Below are 24328 nucleotides of genomic sequence, written 5' to 3'. Positions count from 1 at the left end.
GGTAGGATATGAAACTACACAGGCACTTATTCCGTAACCAGAATACATTTAGGCAGTAAGTGTATTATTCTTACAGAAATGGAAGTAGAGAGCCACTCAACCCTTTCCAGGTCAAAGTTGGGTTTTTTTTTTTTTAGCTTGGACTGGGTGTGTTTGTGTGTGTGTGTGTGTGTGTCGTGATCAGGGGACGGAAGAGATCGGGCGAGAGAGCTACAAAGATGTGGCTTATTTTTCTCAAATGGCTGTTAGGGGGGAACAGTTGTTTCAGCGATCCGTAGGGACCCAAACTCTCAAAGTGGCTCTTCAGTTGTCAGATGTACTGCCCTCCCACATATGCACTCTCTTCTAGTTAATGGCAGTAATGTTCACAGCTCCATAATGAACCAATAAAGTGATGGAATCCTAACAGGGTGCTTGACACACTTTGTGCCTGTTTAAAGCTTCTCTTGCTAAAAATAAAATAATAAATTTAAAACACAGTGTCAATGTATATTCATTGGGATTGTTTGTTGAATTGAATGTCTCTATAAGCTCTAAAATTCTGGAGCTTTCCAGCTTGCAAGGATTATTTTTGTATAATAAGGCGCATAGCTTAGACTTTGTAAAAGAAAAAAAATAATAGTAATAATAAAAAAAAGAAAGCTGTTGGAGTCCTTGCTTTATGAATGACAAACATGACAACTGAGAAATCTAGAAAGTTAAATAATTCTCTTTCTTCATTTTATAGTCTTTCTTACTACTAGCGTAGTAAATATTTTTATGTTGAAAATATGTCCCAACAATGTTAAATTGTTCATAGGCGTGTGGTAAATTTGTAAGATATTTGGTTTAGCAGTGGAAGAGTTTTCTCTACCTGGAATCGGCGTGATTGAGATTAGAGGTCTAAATCTTTAGTATTATTGACCAGCACAAAGCGTCTACCGCATTGACCTCCTGTCACTACTGCATCCTTTCTGGTGTTCTGCTCAGAAATTAGGATTCTTGCTACACAACTAAGGTTTTTCAATAACACTTTATTTGACAGGGTGTGCATAAGACTGACAGAACATCTGTCATGAAGATGAAGGAGTCTTCATGAATGTCTATGAAGTGCAATTCGGTAAATAACTACACTTTAATGCAAAGTTGACACTTTTATTGGACTTTCAATGCAACTTTTAGAGCAACTTTGCGTTAAAGGTGTCCTTATTTACCAAATGACACTTCATGACAACAGTCATAAACATTCGTGAAGACTCCTTCATTTTCATAACAGATGTTATGTCATATTTATGACAGTGTCATGTCAGTCTTATGCACACCCCGTCAAATAAAGTGTTACCAATTCATCATATGGCAATAAACTAGAAGTTGGTCTCTGATGATATCCAGAGGGCCTCTTGCTATCTGTGCACATCTGCGTTGGTTAACAGCTTAGATTAAAAATTTCCAGTATTTCCCCCCACATTGAGATTATTACCTCATCATTAAAACTGTACAAGCTCTCTGAATTTAAGCATAGGCCTTCAAAAATGTTTGCATTATTTACATACTTTCATATGGGTCTTACAAATGAAGCCATTTTAGACTGGATAGTTTTGCTTGGCCTACACCTACTAGTCTATGGGTTGTATCAAGGTTTTGAACCTATGAATTACTGACCTATGTCTAAACGGAGGTTAAATCGTTTTCACTGCTTACTGGGGCTTTGCAGAGTAGAGGGGAGCCCAAATGCAGGAAGAATGCAAAACAGAGACAGCTATTTATTAAAGTTTTAAAAGTTTGTTAACGGGTAGTGTTACCAATACATCCTGCTACAGCCAGGACATTGGTGATCTCGACACGGCCCAAAACGAAAATAAGTTTGACGCTCCTGGCAACAGGCCTGTAAACCTGGATCAAGTTTACAGGACTTGATCCAGGTCCTGCTGTAAGAAGGATGTGAGACAGATCAGGTCTTCCATCTGCTTTGCTACGATCAGTCCCACTTCCTTAAACGAACAAAGCCACTTTTCTCTGTGACTATGGAAGTCTGGGATTTACCATGAACATGGTTGGCTAAACACAATGCAACGAACTCTGAAACTAATATTAAGATCATTCGACTTTGACACTGCAATGAATGTCTTTTAAAATGGTCAAATGTCACTATATCAAAAGCACCTTCCTATGCAGCCTGCATGTGTTTATAATAGCTGCTGAGAACAACCTTCTCCGTCTTTCTGATGTTGCTTTCTCTGAAACCTTTCACACTACTGCTGAATCCGTTTATTTATAAAGGCGGAGCTCTTTTGTAGTTTTAAAAATGTTTTATTACAAGAACACTAAATTAAAATTGGGTGACTTTTTTTTTAACACCTTACTAAGCTGTCAAAGTCCCTAAAAATATTTTTTCCAGGTTTTTAAAAAAAAAATTTTTTTTACAGTATCTACAGTGCATGTGTCCCCAACCACCATGTTTTATGTTGGTCATCTTGGTGCTTTTTCCTCAGCAGTATGTTTTTGTGGAGCCTTCTCAACTCATACTGAATTGTTCTTAGCACACACTCACACACACACACCCACACCCCACACACACACACACACAAAAAAAAATATATATTCCGGCTTACTGCTGGGGGTCACGTTTGTTGTATAAGCATTCCTCAGGGGAGCCATTTTTCTGTTGCCAACCACATTTATGCATCCCTAATTCATGACCTGTCTGTGAAGGCTTTGTTGGTAACAATGCCACCTCCGAAGCTACCAGCTTAAAGATCGGAGAAAGCAGCACTGTCATTCGCAAATTTCCACTGACAAACACGGATAATTACAGGAATTAGCCTGCTATTTTGTCATTAGCCTTCTCTTTCAATGAGTCATCATGAAAAAGAAGCAAGAGTCAGGAACAAAGACGGATGTCTTTGGAGGATTTCAAGACACTCGTTCTCCACACCCCTTCGCCCACACATTCAATTTGCTGTTTTATTATATTATTAATGTAGTCAAGCTTCAGGCTTTGAAGCTGACAGTTTTTCTTCTGATTGGTATTGTTTGAGCTCTGATGGCTGAGCTCAGGGGAAGTCAGAATGATTTCAAATGCACTTTGTTAGTGCCGTGATGAAAATGGCAGCTCATTTTTTAAAAAAAAATCTATATATTTGCGAGCATGATTACAGGGTGTGTGTTCAAACAAATGAAGCCCAAACAATGACACACAATCAGGAATTTATAAGACAGTGAAAGGCCATGGAGAGATTAATAAGTGCTTTCAAAACACACACACTTACACATACACACCCGCACGCAGGCAGACCGGAAGACTGAAATTATAGATATGAAGATTTTGACCACAGTCATTTTCTGTTCCAATGAACAGGCAAAAGTAGACTTCCCATAATGCAATTTGCTATTGATTTGTACATGCACATATTGAATCTGATGTTTTAGAAACTACATGACAGTGACGGATTTACGACTGGCTCAAGGTCGTGACAAAATCGGGAGACCATGCGGTGGTTAAGGTGCAGAAAATGAATATTTATTTACAAAAACTACAGTGGATTGTGAATGTCAGCGCGTAATGCAAAAAAAAACAAAAACACTTGGATGTGTTGCATGAGTCCATTTGGAAGTGTTGAGGTGCAAAAACAAAGACAAACTCAAACGTGCGTAAGGAGGGGAGCTGAGGCCTGGCAGCAGGTCAACCCGCAGGTCAACGCGCGTCAGCAGGCAGAGCGGACACCGAAGGCGACCCGGTAGGTGGAAGACGGCCGGGTTTAAATGTTCTGTGCTTCAAATGAACAGATCATCCACAGATACTGTAGAGAGGAGGAGCCATTTGCAGACACCAAAAACAGTCACAAGACCCAGGGCCGTAACAGTAACTTTGTAAATCAGGAAAAAGAACAGGTCTGTTAACGTCAAGTGGCTCTTTATGTGAAGGTCTACTTACAGCCTACAGGACATTGTCAGCAAGCTGTGCACTTTTGAGATGTATTGCAACAATGCGACATCTATTGTGATTGAAATTGAAATAATTAGTTTGTAGTTTGTGTGCTGTTCAGAACTTTACAGAGTAGGGGTTTTTTTTCTTTCCTCAAACATTAAATGCACCATTTTTGCAATGTTTTTGCTAACAGTGCCAATAAATGCAGCATGTTGCTGACAATTATTTCAAATGTAAATGAAACACCAACAATGACATTTTGCTATTTTTTTAGCACCTGATTATTTTGTATATATATATCTTTGTGACTTTGTGTGTATCATGCTTTCTATGTGAATGTTGATGTTTTCTTGGGGCTCTCTAGTCCAAAGACCAAAGCCGTGTGTTATGTACATTTCTAACTTAAACAGTGACTGCATAAAGGTATGCATCAAAAAGTTAGAATTTCCAAAAAATTTAAATAGTTTTTGTCTCTCATATCTCAAAGTGAACAGTAAAATTAGAATATTACATATTGATCAATAAGCACTTTTCAAACAGGCTTGTCGTCTGTCCACAGAACCACAGGCTGTCAGTGATCAGCCTGCGTAATGAAAGTAGGTTGTTTTGATAGCGGCCTTCAGATCGTCTACATTTTAGATTCTCTATGGAGTTCAGGTCAAGCTAGCTCAGTAACACCATGGTCACTGAAGCAGCTTTTGGTCATTTTGGTCAGTGTGGGTCAGTGGCAACTCCAGTTGGAAAATGAAATCAGCTTCTCCGTAAAGCTCATCAGCAGAATGACGCACGAAGCGCTCTCAAGGTTTGTGTTAGATGGCCGCACTGACTGAGGACTTCAGAAAACCCGGTGGACCGACACCGTCAGACGACGTGGCACCTTTAACCATCGATGATGGTGGAACTTCAACGCTGAACTTCAACAAAGTAAAATCTTGTGCCTTTCAACCTTATCTCCAAAATTCTGAGACCTTGATTTCCAAACAAAAAAAAACTCATGTTCATCTGAACAGAGGACTTTGGACAATAGAGCTCCAGTTCAGGTTCAGATGACACTTTCAGCTAATGTGTAGGAATCGACTAGTGAACCCGTTTTTTAAGAATAGGGGTTAGGCTTAGTGTCGCTTTGACGGTCGGAGGCCCATTGTTAAAAAAAAAGAGGCATAAAAACAAAATGCAGTTGAGGTGGGTTTATTCGGCACTGCAGGTCACATTTGGACCAACACCAACACACAGTGGGACAAAGAAGCTGGCATTTATTCCTTGAGCAATTTGACCATCCATACCAAGGAAAGGCGTAATCAAAACAAAACAAGACATAAACATTTTTTACACAAAGCCAACACAAAAATAATTAATGGTACTAATAAATATTTACATGCATGCAAAGCATTACAACTAAACTAATCAAGGAATACATTTTACTTAGTATAAGTCCTCAGAGCACTACCCGTCCTAATCGACATGATCCGCTCCACGAACGTTTCAGCAGCACCTGAAGCATTTGTTTCCCTTTGCTGCTCCACCCTGCTGAGGAGACACACCAGGAAAGGTAAGTGAAAGGTAAACAATTCCTGATCATTTCTATTGGACCAACAGAAATGATCAGAAACAAACTGATATTTTCTCCCACATTCTCCCTGTACAGGAAGGACGGCCCGCGTCCCTGCCTGGAAGAATGTTCAGCTAAATGTCGCGATGCAACTGATAAAAAGAGCTGAAACAGGAAACAGGAAACATTTGGTCTGTAAATGAATTCAGCACAACATGATATCAATATTTTTTTTTATCAGTGATGCCTTGGTCTCCGTCACAGTTAGGCATAAATGCAGTTACTAAAATGAATGAAACTCAGTACAAAGTGCTTATATGGGTGGCCTGGTCGTTTCCTTCCTGTTGCAATTTTGCTCAAAAAATAATTCTCACTTTCAAAACAGTCTGGGCATTCTCCCTTTGACTTGGACCGTCTCTGGTAGATTTTTTTTTTTTTTACCAGGCCAATCAGCGAACAGAAGGCAAAGTTGTGAACGATGACGACAATTTTCTGCACTGCTTTAGAATTGTAGTCTGCTTGTAGTTTTAGCAATGGCAGGGGAGGAAGTGGAAAGAGCCGTTCAGTCCATGTTGGTCACGCTTCCAAATATTAAATTAACATCAACAGCAGCCGCCTCGTTCAGCTCAGCACTTCTCTCTTCGCAGTGGATGGTTGTTTACAGCTCAGACTATTTCCGGTAACCTCTTTAGCATCAAACTGGCACATTGCATACATCATGGGCAAACGTTAGCAATTAAGTCAAATTTAAAATCTCAACACAGTCCACGCCCCCAGGAAGCAATTGTTTCTCAACAGATCCTCTGGACACAGCAAATAGTGTAAGACAGGGGACTGTTTCTTTTACCAGACTATATGGAGGAAGGTTTCTGCATATGACTGTTCAATGGCGGGTGTGAGGAGCCACAGATCAGACATGGAGATCGGAGGACCACCACAGGGAGAGTTGCACCCTCAGAGAAGAGTAGTAGTGGAAAGCTCTGGGAGAACCACCCAGCAGCCACAGTGCAGAAGCTTCATGGGGCTGCTGTGACAAGTCCACAGGCTCAGCCAGAGCAGATCCAGCCATGGACCCTGAAATCCAAGGGCACGCCACCCCTCAGGAGAGTCCCAGCAGAGCCAGGAGGTCCAGGACCCGAGAGAGCCGTCACCCCTCTGAACACCCGGCTCCGGAGACCAAGAACCAGCAACACTCCAGCGGGCAGAGGCACCAACCAGTCACCAAATGACAACACCCACTTAAAAAAATGTATCTGTGGAATGCAATCTATGAAGTTTGACTTGATGTTTGTCTGCTGCATTTTCCATTTAATAGGTAAATGAAAATAGTTAGAATCACGTTTTTGTTGATGAACTGTGTGCCCATGTGTGTGTTTATGGTCAGACTTTGTGTACAGGTTGCCATATCCCAGGGACTTCATTCTGTTTTTTCCGCATTTTAGGAAGACAAGAAGCAGAGGAGACACATTAAAAATGCCAAATACACCAAATAACCTAATAAAGTTGAACAAAAAAAACTGTTGAGTTACTTGTTTTGAGCCCGCTGGTTTAGCGTTTCCTCATTCAATATGTTTACATGTAGTTTGTATTTTCGCCACTAGGTGGCCACCTGAGTACGTCGATGCAACGCAACGTCGTTCAGGTAGGGAGAGATGTGCGTCGTTGGAAGAAAGTAAGACCATTTGTGCTTCGTTCCTGTTTCTTAGACACCGAAAAGCTGTTGCCACACTAGGTACGGTAAAGCATTGAGACTTTTTGAGACGCTTTTCTGTATTATTTTATGGTTTGTGTTTCTGAGGTGTGTGCGCTGTTGACGTCTTGATTAGGTCACCCTTGTAAAAGAGACCTTGCTGTCACAGGGTTTCAAGATTCAAGTTGATTTTATTGATCCCCGCAGGGAAATTATTTCGTTCAAGTAGCACAAAAAAAAGAAAAACCAACAAATCAAACAGAGAAAAAAACAAATTAAAAGCAAATACTATAAGTATGTAATGTATACTTTGGCACAGCGGCAGCTGTGATAATTATTTATTATTTATATGCATTTATATCGTGCATTTTTAGAACAAATTGTTCGTTAGAATCTGTCTTCCGGTTGGCTTTTGGCCAGGTGTTTAATACCTTGTGGACATTTTTTGTATTTGTATTTGTAGTAAGAGTACTCACAAACCAGAAGTTAAAATTCAGTTTATTTTCTCCAAGCAGAAACCACGTTTGTAGGTCGATACCTGTATGAAAAACTTCGAAGATAAACTTTGGTTATCTTGATTTTTGTATCAGCCATCAAGTGAAATCAGGTGTGCTGAAGGAGGTTGCTGTGAAACATGCAGGGCAGTGTGCTTTGAGGTCAATGGTTGAAAAACACTGCTCACTGCCAACTGACTCTAAATTGGGGGGGACAGAGTTCAGACTAGATTTGGACTTGACCCTCAAAGACTTGACAATTAACTGTGGCTCTCTGGCTGCCTTCGCTAGGAAACACAGTTCAATACTTTTCACTAAAGCACCTGGGGAACTCTACAGCACATGCCAGATTTCTTTTTGTCGATTTTAGTTCATCGTTTAATTCTATTCAGACAAACATCCTCCTCAGAAAATTAGTTCAGTTGGAAGGTTAACCCTTTTTTTTAATTAAGCGGTATTACGCTTGCTTTTTTTTATCAAAAAGATCTCAGCAAGTAAAGTACAACTCTGATCCCAAGTTAAGTAGCACAGGGCTGGGGGGTTAGTCTGCCTTACCTTTTCATTTTGTACACAGATGAATGTGTTCGTTGTCAACCCAATCAGAATATAATAACATTTTCAGATGACACAGTTATTCTGAGTCTTCTAACAGACAATCCCGACAGTCACAAATCTGCAGCAACTGCGCGATGCTATCATGTCAATATGGACCTGACTCTCTGAGGAATGTTTCCAGTGCTTTGCTGATTCTGTGCCACGGTCAGGATTACGGCAGTTCTGAAGGCAAAAGGGGGGGGTCCAACCCGGTCCTAGCAAGGTGTGCCTAATAAAGTGGCCAGTGAGTGCATAAAGTCCAGAAAGCTACAGTTTAGGGAACACTGTGAGAACAAGTACTAACGTTCTCGTCATGATTAACACATGCAAAATTCTCACTTTTTTGGTAAATGTTCAAAAAATAAAAATAAAAAATTCATTTCCCAAGGAAGTAATAATAAATACTTGCATTTTAATAGGACTTTACAGGACCTTTTTGCCTGGACATAGAGATTCTTTTTTAACCAATGTTTATTTCTGTGATTTCATAAGATGCACATCCACCCCCCCCCCCCCCCAAAAAAAAGAACAACAAAAACATACCAAAGGGTAAGTACATTGGTAAGGAATGATAAGTACAAGGATAAGATGGTAACAGTGCAATGCAGAGAGACGAAGGGGTGAAGGAACATAGTAACCTGGAGCTGTCTAGAGTTTTTTAGCTGTAATGGGACGCTCTGTTTAATTGGATAGTCTACTTGTAGTTCATGGAAACATTTCCTTTGCTTATTTTTGATGAGACAAAGCAAGCAACACCAGGATAAAAGCTTGTATTTTTAAATGTTTGCTTCGCATTCTTACATACATGTTTACGGCCATGGACCAGGAACAAATTTCTATACTAAATGGCTTTTCAGAGTTTTGCTTGAAAATTTTGCTCGTGTACTGAATATAGCGTGTATTTAAATAGGTAACTTTCTATTTAAAATTACAGACTCGTGTTCACTTTCAAGACTTCTCAAACTCCAGAGTTCCCCATGAGGACCTGCAGGGTAAAACCTTTTTTTTTTTTTTTTTTTTTTTGCAATTCTAGTTTCTAAATACTCTGCACATAGAATGTTTATCTATGGTCCTTACTAGGTTTCTGTCATGCGATACCATATTCATACCCCGGACAGATTTAGCGTTAAAGTAATATTCCAAGTATAATTTAGCCAACATGTTTTTCGGACTCAAAATAATATCAGTATTTGATGTTATTAATAATATTATACTATTATTTTGTTTTCCACCCAGAATCCCATCTTGAATCTGAGGAGAGAGAGCTAAAAATATTTGGTGACAGCTTTGCTAAAGATAAATTATCCTGTGAACACGTGAAAAACTGCTGGTCAGATATTACAGGAGAAAGTTAGACTGCTGCATTGCCAATTATGATTTTTCCTTCAAGCATTAAGAAACATAGAAATAATTTTGGAAATGCCTTTTTAATATAATTTAAACAAAAACAGATCAAATTTTAATATTCATAGTCCTTTCACATTGTCTACATTTGGACAGAAGTAAGGTTCTTGGTTGAATAAAACACTTGTATCTAATTTTGCCAGGGGTATGAATAACTTGGGGCTCATTATATATATTCACTGAAAGCAGGAAAAAAAATTGCTGGCTTTGAAACCATAAGCCCACTTTCTGTGAGAGCTCTGCTCTGTTAGCATCTTGGGTTTTCTTACCCAAGATGCTAACAACCAGTCCAACAGTTCACTTATCTGTGATTTCTGCTATTTCTCTCATCATGCAGTTCAAAAGAAGGAAAATCAAATCCTCCTCTTTAAAACTAGCTTGAAAATGCTCGATCAGTTCTGCAACTGTGGTCAATCCGTAGAAGAAACAACGGTCCATCTGTGGAGTCCCATTTGTTGGTCTTGACTGTGACTCGATTGATGGTTAACCATCAGGACACAAACTGACCTGCTGCACCACCAGCGGCTTAGAGATGGAACTGGAGAGATGAGAATTCGGAGTGGCGGTGGGCTTTACAGCTGGTTTGTAAAGTCATATGTGGAGTTCATACAGGCCGGTCCACAGCATACTGGCAGGGGCTTAGGTTGGACACGGTGTTCTGCACCGCTGGATAGGCGAAGTTGGTGTGCTGCTTTGCTTTAAGCCGTAGGCTAGCCAAGCTGGAATTGCAGGTGTCTCTGTACATGTAGGGGCTGGCTGTGGTGGCGTAGGGGCATGTGGCTGCAGTCACCGCTACAGAGTTGAGCGCTGTGGGGCTGTTGAGGTTATTGATGTTCCCCAGGTTGTTTAGCCCGGCAGCAGGGACTCCAGTTACAGCCGAGGGCACCATGCTAGAGGGCATGTTCATGGAGGAGATGGAACTTGTAGGCGAGAACATAGGCTGGGTTGACAGGGGCGTTACATTCATTGAGTTAAAGAATGGGAAGCTTTTGGCAGACAGCGGGCTGCTTGCTAGCCCTTTGGCTGCCCAGTTATTGTAGGAGTAGCCTGTGTACATTTCATCATACGGCTGCATGAGTCCATTGAACTGGGCGCCAAAGCCATTTTTACACAACTCTGCCTGCTGGTTCCTTTCCCTTTTTCTCCACTTTGCACGGCGGTTTTTAAACCATACCTGAAGCATAGGAAGAAAGACAATCATATGTTTGTGCAAACAATTTAGTTGCAGTAAACTCTGAGCAATAGAGTAAATGTCTTATCAAAACATCAAGTTCTATTGTCTCATTACAAAGGAAACAAACTCAAATCAAAGGTTGCTCCATTACATCAAAGCTCCGTGTTTTCTGGCAGTTTTATCTACAATATGCCTTACTTTAGCAAAGAGATGACTTTGTGATCATATTTACTGAGGAAAGGAATTAAATCCCTGAATAACAAGCTTGAATACAAGATGCAAAGAGAACCATAAAATAAAACAAGTGTGTTTTAGTCCTGCTTTTACTATGATAATATGGTAAAAAATTATCAGAGTGCAGTTATTCTGGATTTAACGGTGAACACCTTTTGGCCTGGGTGAAGGGGTCCCTCACCTTCACCCACTTTATGAATTTGATGTTGGCACGAAAGACAAAATTTCAGGAAAAAATGAACAAGTTTCTTCCAATTATTTCCTTCTTGAAACAGTCTGAAGTCAATAAAGTCTAATTCTAAAAAAAGATCCAGCCAGAGCAACTTAAGCCCACTCTCATGATTCCAGTATTACTGTGTGCACACGGGTAAAGACATAATGATCCCACAAATTAAGATGAAGTGTACGATCAAACAGTATTAATCAGACCTTATTGAAACTAATCAGTCACTTATTTAGATAGTGGGATCTAAATGAAAGTCATGTCAGAGAAGGGCAATCTTCAAATTTGTAATTTTATGGTCTATTATCTGCGGGATATTAATTTCATTAAACCTTTGGTTAAAATTTCAAAGGAACAGAATAGATCTTAGGGAAAGTTCATCTGTGGGTAAATTCATGGAAAACTTTGCTCTAACTTTTATATCAAAGATAAACAAGATTAAATGCTTTGCATTTGGAGTCATTCCAATAATTTATATTAATAAAAAAAAAGGTCAAAAAAGGAGGCATATATATCATACACACTTGTCCCATTGGGGTGCTGGTGCCTATTTCCAGCGGTCAATGGGAGAGAGGCGGGGTCCCCCTGGACAGGTCGCCAGTCCATCGCAGCAGCATGTGTGTGTCTGTGTGTGTGTGTGTATGTATAAATGAGCAGAACAAGGCTGGAATCAAAAGGCGCCTTTGTCCTTGAATGCATCATGGCACTGTGTTCTCTACAATACTTTGCATTTGATTTTAGTAGCAAATCATTGCCTGGAGGTGTACGCAATTTGTCTCTGAACAATGTTTGCATGTTAATGTTAAAGTCCAAAGCACTCTCCATCTTGGGAATAGGTGAGAAACCAAATGTATTCACATTTCTCAATGCTGGATTATAACCAGATGGTAATTAGAGCTTCATATTGTGAGAAAAACTTACAGCGAGATATAAAACGAATACGAAGGCAAATTATTGAAACTTAATTATGCTGTTTTACCAGCTGGTCAGAGGTTTAAAGGCTAAAGCCCACAAAACCCTAACAGTGTCAAAAAAAAAGATTTAATAGTGAGCAGGCACTGTTCTAGTTTATCAGTTCAAAAATTCATGATGGATGCGCGTGTTTCCAGCAGTCTGGAGGGGAATGCGGTCTCATGCTGCTTTAGTGTGGAATTCATCCCATCCATCTATATTTCTATATTACACACTTATCCCTAGTGAGGTTGCAAGGGGTTCTGGTGCCTATCTCCAGCGGTCAACAGGCGAGAGGCGGGGTCACCCTGGACAGGTCGCTAGTCCATCGCAGGGCAACACACAAGACAGACGGGACTAACAACCATGCACACACACTCATACCTAAGGAGAATTTAGACAGACCAGTCAACCTGACAGTCATGTTTCTGGACTGTGGGAGGAAGCCGGAGTACCCGGAGAGAACCCACTCCTGCACAGGAGAGAACATGCAAACTCCGTGCAGAAAGACCCCAGGCCGGGATTTGAACCCAGGAGGAACTCGCTCGCAATTTTGTAAATCTCATGTTTATCCTTCCCTAAACATTTTCCACAGGATTTAAACCAGGAGAACATGTAGGGTGGTACATAAGAAGAAAATTGTTTCCCTGGATAAAGTTGTTATGAACTTCTGCGTTCATAACACAGAAGTCAAGCAAAGTTAATGTATTTCACAGGGATGCCTCCTGCAACATCTCCCCATAGCCATTTTTGATGTCCCTGCACAACCTGAATCAGAAAGCTCTGCAGATCATGACAAAGCATCCTCCACTGTGTCTTGTACAAACTCTATCTACTGGGACTTCCTTGTTATGCCAGTAACATTGCAAGCCATCAGGAACGTCCATATTCTACCTTTCACTGTCCCATACTTGGTACTCCCTTACACAGTTCAAACACAGTGACGTTTTTAAAGTTTGCTCCAAATTTGCATGGCAACGGGATGGAAACATAACTAATGACTGTATGTGTAATGTAAACAGGCTTCCCCATGATCATAACATTTCTCCATTTAATCAGTTATATAGGTCTGAGGATTGAGGGTTTTCATTATCTGGAATTCATAACTAACAATGTTAGTTATGAATTCATTCTAATAAACTCTCATTCTCAGAGATTTATTACACACTCTGAGTAGTGAATGAGTCTAACTTTTAGAATTCAGTTACTAAAATAAAGGAACTGTTCAATTTTATTCTAATTTCCAGAGATGGACCTTTTATGTTTTTGAATGAACAAGGAAATAAGCCAGAATGCCACAAAGAGGGGAATATGCTTTTTTTTGTACATTCTCCTAGGATAATCCAGGATAATCAACCTAGATCACACACGTGTTGATATCATGATATGTATGTACAACCGACTACCTCAGTGAGTCCAGATTTTGTGATGTAAGTTTGGTTGAAGTTAAATCTCCCAGTGCAACTGTGCCATATTTTCAGAGGAGAAAAATTAGTCTGCCTCAGATCACGACTGCAACACAATCAACACAATCGAGAGTCGTGTTGAAAGCGCCACGCGACACTGTCCAGTGTCGGACCGACTGACATGCTGACCTTTTTTTTTTTTTTTTTTTTTTAAATGTCCTGCAGTTTAAATTGACCCAGTGTTCTTGCAAGGTCCAAACACGCTTACGTGTTTTAATATAGCTAATGTAACATAAAAACAAACAAACAAAAAACATACAGAACTCGGTTTCCTATTCCAATGAGATGATAAGAGCGACTGTGTGTGTGTGTGTGTGGGGGTGCGTGTGGGGGTGTGTGTGTGTGTACCCACCCTGACCCGAGCCTCAGTGAGGTTGGTCCACACGGCGATCTCTTCTCTTGTGCTCATGTCTGGGTAGCGGTTTCTCTGGAAGGTGGCTTCCAGCTCCTGGAGCTGCTGGCTGGTGAAGTGAGTCCTTTGCCGCCGCTGCTTCTTCTTCAGAGAGCCATCTTCAACACCCGACTCATCCAACTTGGTCTGCTGGGATTTCTCAGTGTCTGCAGATAAACAGGTGCTATCATTGTTATCAGTTTCTCTCTGTGTGTGTTTTTCTTTACATTGTATTTATATAACACATATTAAGAAGAATTTATAGGTGTACATTGGCAAGGAGTTGGGAATTATTCTGATGCTGCATGTCCAGTTGTTATTTGCAATTGTCATTATTACTATTACTATTATCTATAGATTATCTTGTCTTGTTATGAGTTAGTTTGATTAAATAAGTGTTCACTTCTTTCTACTCAAGCATAAAAGTCGTGGTAAGCTAATTGTTTTTGTTCTTGGTGATGCACGCACATCCGTACTGACTGCTTTTTTCTCTTGTTTTTAAAAACCTGTTTGAAATAAATCAGACAATTGCTGTACAGAATGGTAAGCAACAAAACTAACGTTTGAAAAATATTGCTAAAAGACAGAACAGGGCCTCGCTAGCCCATACTTTGCCAAATTAAAACAATCCTCTTTCTTTGTTGGCATGTTTGTGATGGCAGATCAATGTTTTAAGCCACAGTTCACTGGAAATCTGTAGAATCTGACAACTGAGTAGATTGCAGATGTCTGAAAACTCACTAAAACGTCCGGCCAACTTTTGCCACTGACTGACATGGTGGACATTTATTGGCAGACCTCAAGCAAGATGGAATATTAAATGTGTGTTTCATACTCAGCAATATATTATTTTACAATGTGCTAAAATGTCATCAGAAAATTCTATACTTTATAGTTGGTGTTCAGGTATTCATTTTCCAATCTTTCAATAATACGTAATTATCAAGTGATATTTTCAAATCTCCTGTCCACTTGAAACATTTTTTAACTGAAAAACACGACGGGCGGCTGGATGAATGACTGACCCAGCGCCCAACCACCGGGCTTAGCAAGTTTTCTAGGGGAAACCTTGTATTAGTATGTTTAAATACAGAAAGACTGTTGCTAGAAGAGCAGTCAACACTTAAACTTTAGTGAAAAACATGAAACAAATAAGGTTCAAGTAATAATCAAGATGAAACTAAGAACTGCTGTTCTATAAATACCAAAAGCAATCTTACTCAACTTAATAAGGTATTATAGAATGATTGACTTCTATTGTGATTGTTTGAAGGTTTAACACTGCTATATAAATTAGTCTAATAAAAACAAATCCGATCTCTACTGGCCTGAAGTAAAAATAAAAATAAAATCACTGGGTGTCACTGCACTTCAAGAAGATGTGCTTAAAGATTAGTGCAAAATTCAAATGATCAAGTCAAAGTTCTTTGTATCTATACGTGCCACACCTCCATATAAATTTGCATGAAGCTCATAATCAACACACCCCAACCTCAGATGAATGAAAACATAATCTCTGTTCAAACAGCAACTCAAGCCCCTTCAGGCAAGAAACCGACAACCGTGATTGTGCTACAGTGCTAGGGAAACAAACGCAAACAATTATTACATGCAAAGTGGATCTGATGCTGCGGCCGACTGCATTTTCTCCCCAGCAGAGTTGGTTTAAAGGTCTGCTGAATGTTATGTCTGCCTGGGCTCCTCACTGCCAGATCAAACTCATGCAATTTGAGGACCTTACGGAAAGACGTGAATTTAGCTGGCTAGCTAATCCCGTGGATCAGGCCTTTGTGACCGGGGCAGGTTGGGTTCTGTTTGGTGACGGCTTAGGTCTCTGGGAGCAGTTCAAAATGATCAACTGGGTTTAAAAGGAAGCTCCACGGGGCCACCAGCAAAACCAATAAGGGCCAGGCTGAGGCTGTTATCTGGCAGTAAACTGACACTGGTAAGCTGTCACTTAAGTCTATAACACAGCACAGAGGAAAGGACTGGCCTTTCAGAGTGATGTCCTAATGAACAATGGGACCAGTTTGACTAACAATGTGCCAGAACGAAGAAAGCTATACTCCAGCTCTGTGCATCGGATTATTTTAAGCAGAAAATTCACTTCAGCAAAGTATTAAAATTGTCACCTTTCAACACCTGGGAAGACAGAAAAGATCTCAAGCTAACAAAACTGCTGCAAATAAAAGAAGTCAATTTATTTTTATTTCAGGAAGAAAAAAAAGAATCACATGTCAGATGATTCAGTCAAGGCTTAGCAGCTGTAGCACTCCTCTTAAGACATAAGTTACATTTAAGTAAATTTGTTTATCATTCTCCAAAAGAATTAAGTCTCAACTATGAGAAATATTCTTCTCATAAATGAATGTCTCTTAACCGGAGTGTCTGTGTTCAGTCGTTCGTTTTATTAAAATAATTCTTTGTCTTGCAAAAACAAACAAATAAATAGATTACAAAAATCTTGTGAAACACAAATTACTTTAAAAAAATACTGTAGATATTTATATTTATTCCTCTTCCACAGACTTTAAAAGAAACTGAAGCCAACTTTTAACGCGCGTGGTCCACAAAGCCTGAGTTTCAATTAGAAAATATATTTTAGTTCAACATTTTTAAAAACGTTGTTAGACGTTATAATAAATCACCAAATCGTTTCTACGAAAGAAATTTGTATAAATAAGAATACTCTTTGGAATAAAAAGAAAACGTCTGGTGTGTATAATTACACATCGATCATTTAAAATGTGTCATTTAAGAAAGTACCTAATTGGAAACAGGTGTTAGCCGGTGGTTTGTGCACTTTTGCAGCTAAACTAAATGTTAAATATAGCAACCATTAAGGCTTGCGGCTCAATAAACAAGGCTTCCTTAAAACAAGACGCATGGAGGCATTTTTTTACTGCGTGTCTTTTAAATAGTTTGACTAGTTAGAATGTTATAATCGTACTTCCTCCAAAGCGGTTTGCAAACAACGTTTATTATTTAAAACTTCATAAACAGACTGAGCCACAAAATCAGAATATATATATATATATATATATAGGACCCGAGCTCAGAGGATAAGAACCACCCGCGGTGGGTGAGAAGGGAATTTTTTTTATATATATATATATATATATTCTGATAAGATATATAAGATTTGTTCTGATTACATCAGGAGACGTCATAGGTGTCTCTTTCTTTTCTGTTTGTAAGGTCCACGTGTGGGTTCACGCTGATCTGTTAAGCGCCACCGATACGAGCTGCCGGTTGATTAATCAGCGCACCGTGAACCGGCGGGCCCCGGGAACCGGCGGGCCCCGTCACGCTGCCGCGGACTGAGGCTTCGCAGGGAGAGCGACACAATAAACTATGACATTTTTAAAAAATTTAAAAATCACAAAACTGGGGTTAAATATTCATAAATGTTATGACATATATGCTTATTGACACATTTGCGTTGAAGAAAACTATTTAGACCAAGGAAGTTAAGTAATTAAAAATGAAACGGTTTGGTTCAGAGCAGTCAAAAAAAAAAAAAAAGAAATGTTCTGATCCATATATCCAGGAAGAGACAGACAGATGTGCTGACTAACCGCTTTGGTCCTGGCCTTTACATCCCGACTCGTGCTGCGGTGTTCCGGAGTCAGAGAGAGACAGCGCCGGGCTGCGGGTCTCACTGTCTGTCAGCAGATTAAAATCCATCACCAGGCTCTATGCGCAAACACACACACACACACATGGAGGAGAGACATGTCATAAATAGGTTAATATTCCCAGGTCACATTTAACACAGGCGCTGTGATCCTCAAATCAGAGAGAAACTCACTTCATTGTTAAACACTTAGTACCATTTTGTGTGTGTGTGTGGTTTTTTTTTTATTGATTTTTTAAAAAATTTTATTTCATGCAGTCTAACCTTTCCTGTTTTGAAGGTGTGAATGATTTTACAGCTCACTGTTTTCCAGTGTGTCTTAACATTGTAGAAATTCTGACTTTTACCTAAACATCAGAGAAGGCTTTACAGAAAACTGTTGCAGTTAGACTTCGTAGTTGCAGTTGTAGTTATAGGTCACCTTAGAAACTTAGCAGAATTGCATCTATTTTCAAATCTCTCAAATGTAATGAAAATCATTTTACAGTGCATTTTGTACATGTGAGGCCATTTTTTTTTATTTATTTTTTACTCTTTGTGGTGCTGTTGCAATAAAATCCCGTAAATCAACAATATCTCCATTTTGTGTTGCGCTTCATCTGTCAGTAGCTTCCATCGTGTGTCTATTTTTTTTCTCCGTTTGCTCCATGTGTGTGGCGGTTGTGAGTCTTTACAAGAGGTTGACACAAGCAGCTGTACGAAGCCCCTGTCCTGCCGCACTGGGTCTATTTTGGAATGTGAGACGAGCTACAAAAAAAAAAAAAAGCCTCACAATGACATTTTAGTCTAATTTCAGACTTGCGGGGGTGAAAGCATTGTCTCCCACGCTGCGGCTGATTTGCCCCGTGATCAGTTAGCGCTTTGGCAGTGTTGATGGAAAGCAGAGCCGTCCAGATCTGCCAAAAGCCACGAGAGGTTCGGGATGCGATGCAAATAAAGCCAACGTGTTGACAGCAGAAACAGATTTAACCAGACGCATTGGCACGCTTGAGCAACTTCGCAAGTCCAACTGGCAAAGCAAGATGATGGAAAAACCCAGAATAATAAAAAATCAAAAAGGCATCTAACTGGTTGGCCTTATTTTCATTATATATATATATATATTTTGCATTTCCAGTGGCATCAGTATGCAAGCAGAAGTAATGCTGTGATAGTCTCTGTCTGGGCAGAGCTGGACAGCCAGCTGGTCACTGCCGGTCTCCGTATTGTTACAGATGTTATAGATTTTATGTGCGCGATTGTATTTTCTGATAAACCTGTTTTGGGAAGCTGCACGCACACACACACACACACCCACACACACACACACACCTACCCTCTTCATGTTTCCCTGCCATCTCTTATCTATCATGCCAGCTCTTTGTATTTTGGTTACATGAGCCTTTGTGATGATTTGTACACAAAACGCACAACAGCAACACACTGACTCCAGTACTCAGAGGAAACTATATACCCTCTGACAGCCACTGTCACCTTCTCCCTAATGAGCCACTTTACCTTACAGTTGACATAGATCACACTGATGAGTATGTATTGTTATACATATGTAAAAAAAATAAATAAATAAGCAATGCTTAATTGATTGTCATCAAGACATTAATAGCTGAGTTTACAGATAGCCGTGTTTTTATCATTTCTTTTTAAATGAAAGTCAGACAAATCAGTTTTCATTAGATCAGTATCATGATACTGAGATCTTCTATAGAATCTCCAGCCTCAGTCTATAGACTCCAAGATTTCCCTCAGTGTATTATAAACCTGGCGGACCACCAGGCTTTACTTGTGCCCCCACCAGGCTTAGCAGTGTTAATTGATTCGTTTTTGGGTTATTTTAATGATTGCTTGGTTTTTTTTTAAGACTTTGTAGTTGATGTTCAGGTATTAATCTTCCAGTCTTCCAAAAGTGCATAACTATCGAATGATATTTTCAAATGTCCTGTCGACTTTAAACATTTTTGAACTCAAACACACGGCTGGGTGGCTGGATGGTTGTCATGGCGCAGTCTGGCTGTGACGCTGCTGCCCCAAGAGATGACGGCAGAAGAGATGCGACACAACAACAGACTTATAGGTCTACTCCGACACACTGCCACAATGCATTCACAATTCTAGAATTCTTTGTAAAACAGCGTAGTTCTTTCACCAAATGAGAGTAAGTCGGAACGGCAGAAAACATTCAACATTCGTCGAAAGTGTTCAGTGGACGAAAAAGGAAGAAAAGCGAGAAAACATTTGACCACGGTCTGGCTTAAATTTGACGTGCAGGTGGCAAAAGGTGTCCACTTGAACTCCTCTCGACTCCCACTTTATGTAGATTCCAATAAAATGACTTCCACTGAAGCACTGGTCCATCTTCTGACTTCTGTCTACTGACTCTAAACTTACAAATTATTTTAGCAGGTCATAAAGTCACTAATTTGAATGAATGTAAATTGGTTTATTTGAAGCACAAACTGAAAACAAATGTCATTTTAACAGTTTTTTTTTTACAAGACAAACAAATCCAATTCACATATGGGCTGATTCAGATTTAACTACATTAATTCCAATTCTACTACAATGCTGTCAGGTTTAGTTTGTTATTATCCCAGTTAATCAAAAAAGTTTTCTTTAGGAGGAATCCTGGAAAGCTGCATGATATCAATGACTTTCCAGGCGTCCCGAGTGAGATTTGCTGAAGACTTTAAAGAAAAGGCCGTCATCTGAGATTTAAGAAAAATGGCCTTCTGCTGATGGATGGAGGATTTTGTTGTATCATTTTGGGGGAAAGAAAGTAAGATTACTGAAAGGAAAACCACTGGATTAAGACTGAAAAAGAATTTCTACTTCAGAAAGATTTACCTTCCTGCCTCCAAGTAGAAAATATATCAATTGAAAAGGCTCAGTGACTAATGTTTGCATAATGTATTAAAAGAATTACTGAGAACAAGTCTTTGTCTCAATTCAGATTTTGTTCATAGTGTCTGTGGATGGCGCAAGGTTTTCCGTTTGGACTCAATTTTACTTCTAAAAAAAACAAGTACTGCTGTTGGAGGGGATGTCTTTTATTGTTGGGGTTGGGGGGGGAGACCTGGGGGGTATTTCATAACTGAATAAAGAAAATCAGTCCACATGTTTATTGTGAAACCGTGCTTTCATATCAGAACAGTGCAGAAAGACCGTGGCTGACTGGCATTGCCGTCACAGAGGGGACTGGGGCCCCAGGCCCCTTTTAACCTAACACACTCCTCAGGAGACGACGTCATGTTTCCGAAATCGGGAGCTTTCCTCCCTCGGCGGGCCCAGACAGCTGACACTGTGCTCAGCGACCGCTCAGGGCCCCTCTGTGGAGAGGAGTGCGCTTTTACAGGGCGCCGGCTATTTCCTGGGGGGGCACTTTATGAGGCCCTGGAAAAACAACCCCCCCCCCCCACACACACACACACACACACAACCTGAGGTGTGGACTGCGTGTCTAACTTTGATGTCGAGGTGCAGCGGAGGCTTTCATTTAAATACCGCCTATGATAATAACAAATAAATAGTAATGAGAAGCAGAAATCCTCTCCCTTTTTTTTTTTTTTTTTCTCAGGAAATTGCCGGATCCATCTGGCGGCGCGGACGCATTCCGCTCGAACCCCCGGCACGCATCACTCCGGGAATTATTCATAAACGCGTCGAGAATTAATTCCCGGGATTAGGAGTTGATTAAGATGTGTGTCACTTTGCTGTCTGAGAACTTATTAAGGGCCTCCTCCAAGAGGCGGCAGATGGAATTCCAGACCAATGTTTGTAGATGTTAATTTCCACCCTGGTATAACATCTATTTGCATATGACTGAGGGACTGAGAAGGCCGAGGCAGTCCCGCGGCACAATCACCACAAGATAATTGTCTGTTCCGGGTAATAGGAGAACCTCTGCAGTGATTAACATGGAGCTCATCTCCATCTAGAATTTAAAACGATTTATCGAATAAAAAAAAAACAAAAAAAACACTTATGTTGTTCATTTTGTAAGTGTAAAAAAATTGAATAATTCAGCCTCAACTCATTAAGAGCATTTATTTATTTATTTTTATTTTATTTTTATTTATTTATTTATTTTTTTTGCCAGGGTAGCCTACAAACAATAAGGTTTGTGATGATTTCTCATTTCATAATGTGACTTCTCTTTGGGCTCATTTTGTGAAGGAACCTATATTTAAAAACAAAAAAACATTGATTTAATTCAAAGTAGTTTCTATTAAATTAAGGGACTTTAAAAAAAAAAAAAAAAAAGATCTCGGGGGGGCCACAGGAGAAATGCATGTTCAACCTAAATGAGTTTAGCGCAGCTCAATTTGGAATTAATGCGTTTATTTCTAGCAACAGGGTTTCTACAGTCAGTGTACACTTAGTTATTTTTTTTGGTGATGAGATTTCAAGCCGACTAATAATAGGAGCCTACCAGGGTTTATGCAGCATCCCGGTCGGCCTTCACGCACACGACAGGCTGGTAACCAGTAAGGGAACATTTACATCCATCCCCTCAGGCCAAACGCTGACACGGATTAAACAAATCTCTGTCTCATACGTCCGGATTTGCTACTGGGCCTAAAGACGCCATAAACTGAACGTCTCCAGAACCATGCAAATTGCTAAAATAACTTGACATGTTTTTTGTTTTGTTTGTTTGTTTTACCAATTTTTTTTTAACCCAAATTAAATTAATCAGACAACAGCTAGCTAAATATCTAAATAAATACATACATATCTAAATCAATTAGTAAGGCTGTTATGAAACTTTAGGTTCGATGCAAACTGCGCTTTTCACATCCATTTACAAAAACCGTAGAGCTATTTATTAAGGATAAGAGTAGAGAATTTTTTTTATCTGACGTCAGACTGCGAGATTTAGCATATTATTATTATTATTATTATTATTATTATTATTAACACTACTACTAAAAATAATAATAATAATCTTATTATTATTATTATTATTAACACTACTACTACTAATAATAATAATCTTATTATTATTACTGTTGGCTAATGAAAATTATCTTATATTTTGTGCCGCGTCAATTTGTGGCATAGCATATAATAAATGTAAGACTTAAGGTGTGTGTGTGGGGGTGTGTGTGTGTGTGGGGGGGGGGGGGGGGGGGCGGGGGTGTTGTCACCACAAACAACGGCAGCCTAAATGACATCGTCCTCCTCATATCAAAATATTTTTGACCATCCACAATATTTGTCTTTCTGCGCAAATCACAGCAGTTTTGCAAGGGGCACAACTTGCAAACACACACACCCACACGCACACACACCCACACACACACACCCACACACACACACGCACACATAAACAACATTCTGACTGCAATATGTAATTCCAGCGGACACAAAAGCAGCTGTTGAGTTTTTGTTTGTTTGTTTGTTTGTTGTTTTTTTTTTTGCCAACAGTGAAAACGAGAAATGACTTGGCGACTTGGCAAACACACACGCGCAGCCTGATGCAGACTAAACGGACTGACCGGTCAGTTGAGCGAAAGTAGTTGTGTCAGCTCAGACACGTAAACACGAAAACATGCTGATGAACAAAGTGACGGACATAAAACAAAAAAAAACAAAAAAAAAAATTTTTAAAAAGGAGGGAAAGTGCGCTCGTGCACTTACGTGAACTGCCGGTCTGGCCAAAATGAATCCGTGGAAAGGGCAAATAACTTTGCTTTGTGCTGCTGGGTTTCCTGGCCTCGGCTTCGCTGGTGACGTGAACAAAAAGTTCCAAGATGCGGTTTAATGTCAGGGAAAAGCGCCTGACAGCCAGCGACGTTCCTCTTCTCGTTGTTCCCTCAGTGCTGATCAACATGAAGCTGCGCAGGAGTGAGGCTCGATCCCCTCTCAGAGCAGAGGGACGGAGGTGGGCGGGGGTTCACTTCATGTTAAATATTGTGTGTGGCGTGCAGGTCCTGCTGAGGAAGGGACAGCCTTGTCTTTCTCTCTCCCTCTTTCTTGTTTTTGTCTCTCTTCGAGCTCGTGAGGTCCAGACTAACACCACCTCGATTCTTCTCCCATTACCTGTCCACGACCGTCTCCCGCCTCTCTTCTTCTGTCAGCCCGTCCATTTATTCATAGATGGTTGGCATGGGGCCTTAAATAAAATCTAAAGAAAACAACAACAACAACAACGCCCCTCCGTAAATTTACTGCGAACCGCTCCAGTGACCATAGCATGTGTAGTTGAGAATATTAATGCATGATCAAAACAACAATAATATGAGCAGAATGTACTCAAATCTGATCATGAACTACTAAAATAGAGAAAACTGATGGATTGTACTGCTCATTTCAAGATCCTTTGGTTTCCAGAGATAAATAAATACATTCACGTTCCCGTTAGTGCTTAAATTTAGAGGGTACATTAAAGCAGCAGAAATGTTGAATTTTATCCCCCAGTGCGCCAGACATTCCCTCCCCAACCCAACAGGGGCCCCATTGATGGTGAGTTCCAATTTTAGTGAGAAAAGAACTGATTTAGTGGTGGGAAAGTTTCTTGTTTTTTTGATCATAGGTAAGCTTTGCTTGATACTTACACAGTTACAGCTAGAATCACACGACTAACATCATTTGAAAATGTAGCTTATTAAACTAAA

At 39.9% G+C, this 24328-nt stretch overlaps 1 protein-coding gene across 1 annotated transcript; it reads right to left on the bottom strand.

Annotated features, from left to right (window-relative positions):
- Positions 1-8107: 8107 nt before the first annotated feature.
- On the bottom strand, positions 8108-23651 carry pitx3 (paired-like homeodomain 3). Its single transcript, XM_032553637.1, is given in 5 exon segments — positions 8108-10812; positions 14039-14244; positions 17656-17773; positions 23352-23372; positions 23374-23651. Coding segments are annotated over 5 exon segments (1086 nt in total). The 5' UTR covers positions 23545-23651; the 3' UTR covers positions 8108-10242.
- Positions 23652-24328: the final 677 nt, after the last annotated feature.

This window comes from Xiphophorus hellerii, chromosome 22, assembly GCF_003331165.1.
Source record: "Xiphophorus hellerii strain 12219 chromosome 22, Xiphophorus_hellerii-4.1, whole genome shotgun sequence".
Taxonomy (NCBI): domain Eukaryota; kingdom Metazoa; phylum Chordata; class Actinopteri; order Cyprinodontiformes; family Poeciliidae; genus Xiphophorus; species Xiphophorus hellerii.
Note: the sequence above shows the minus strand (reverse complement) of the source record. Positions and strands in the feature narration are given on the sequence as shown.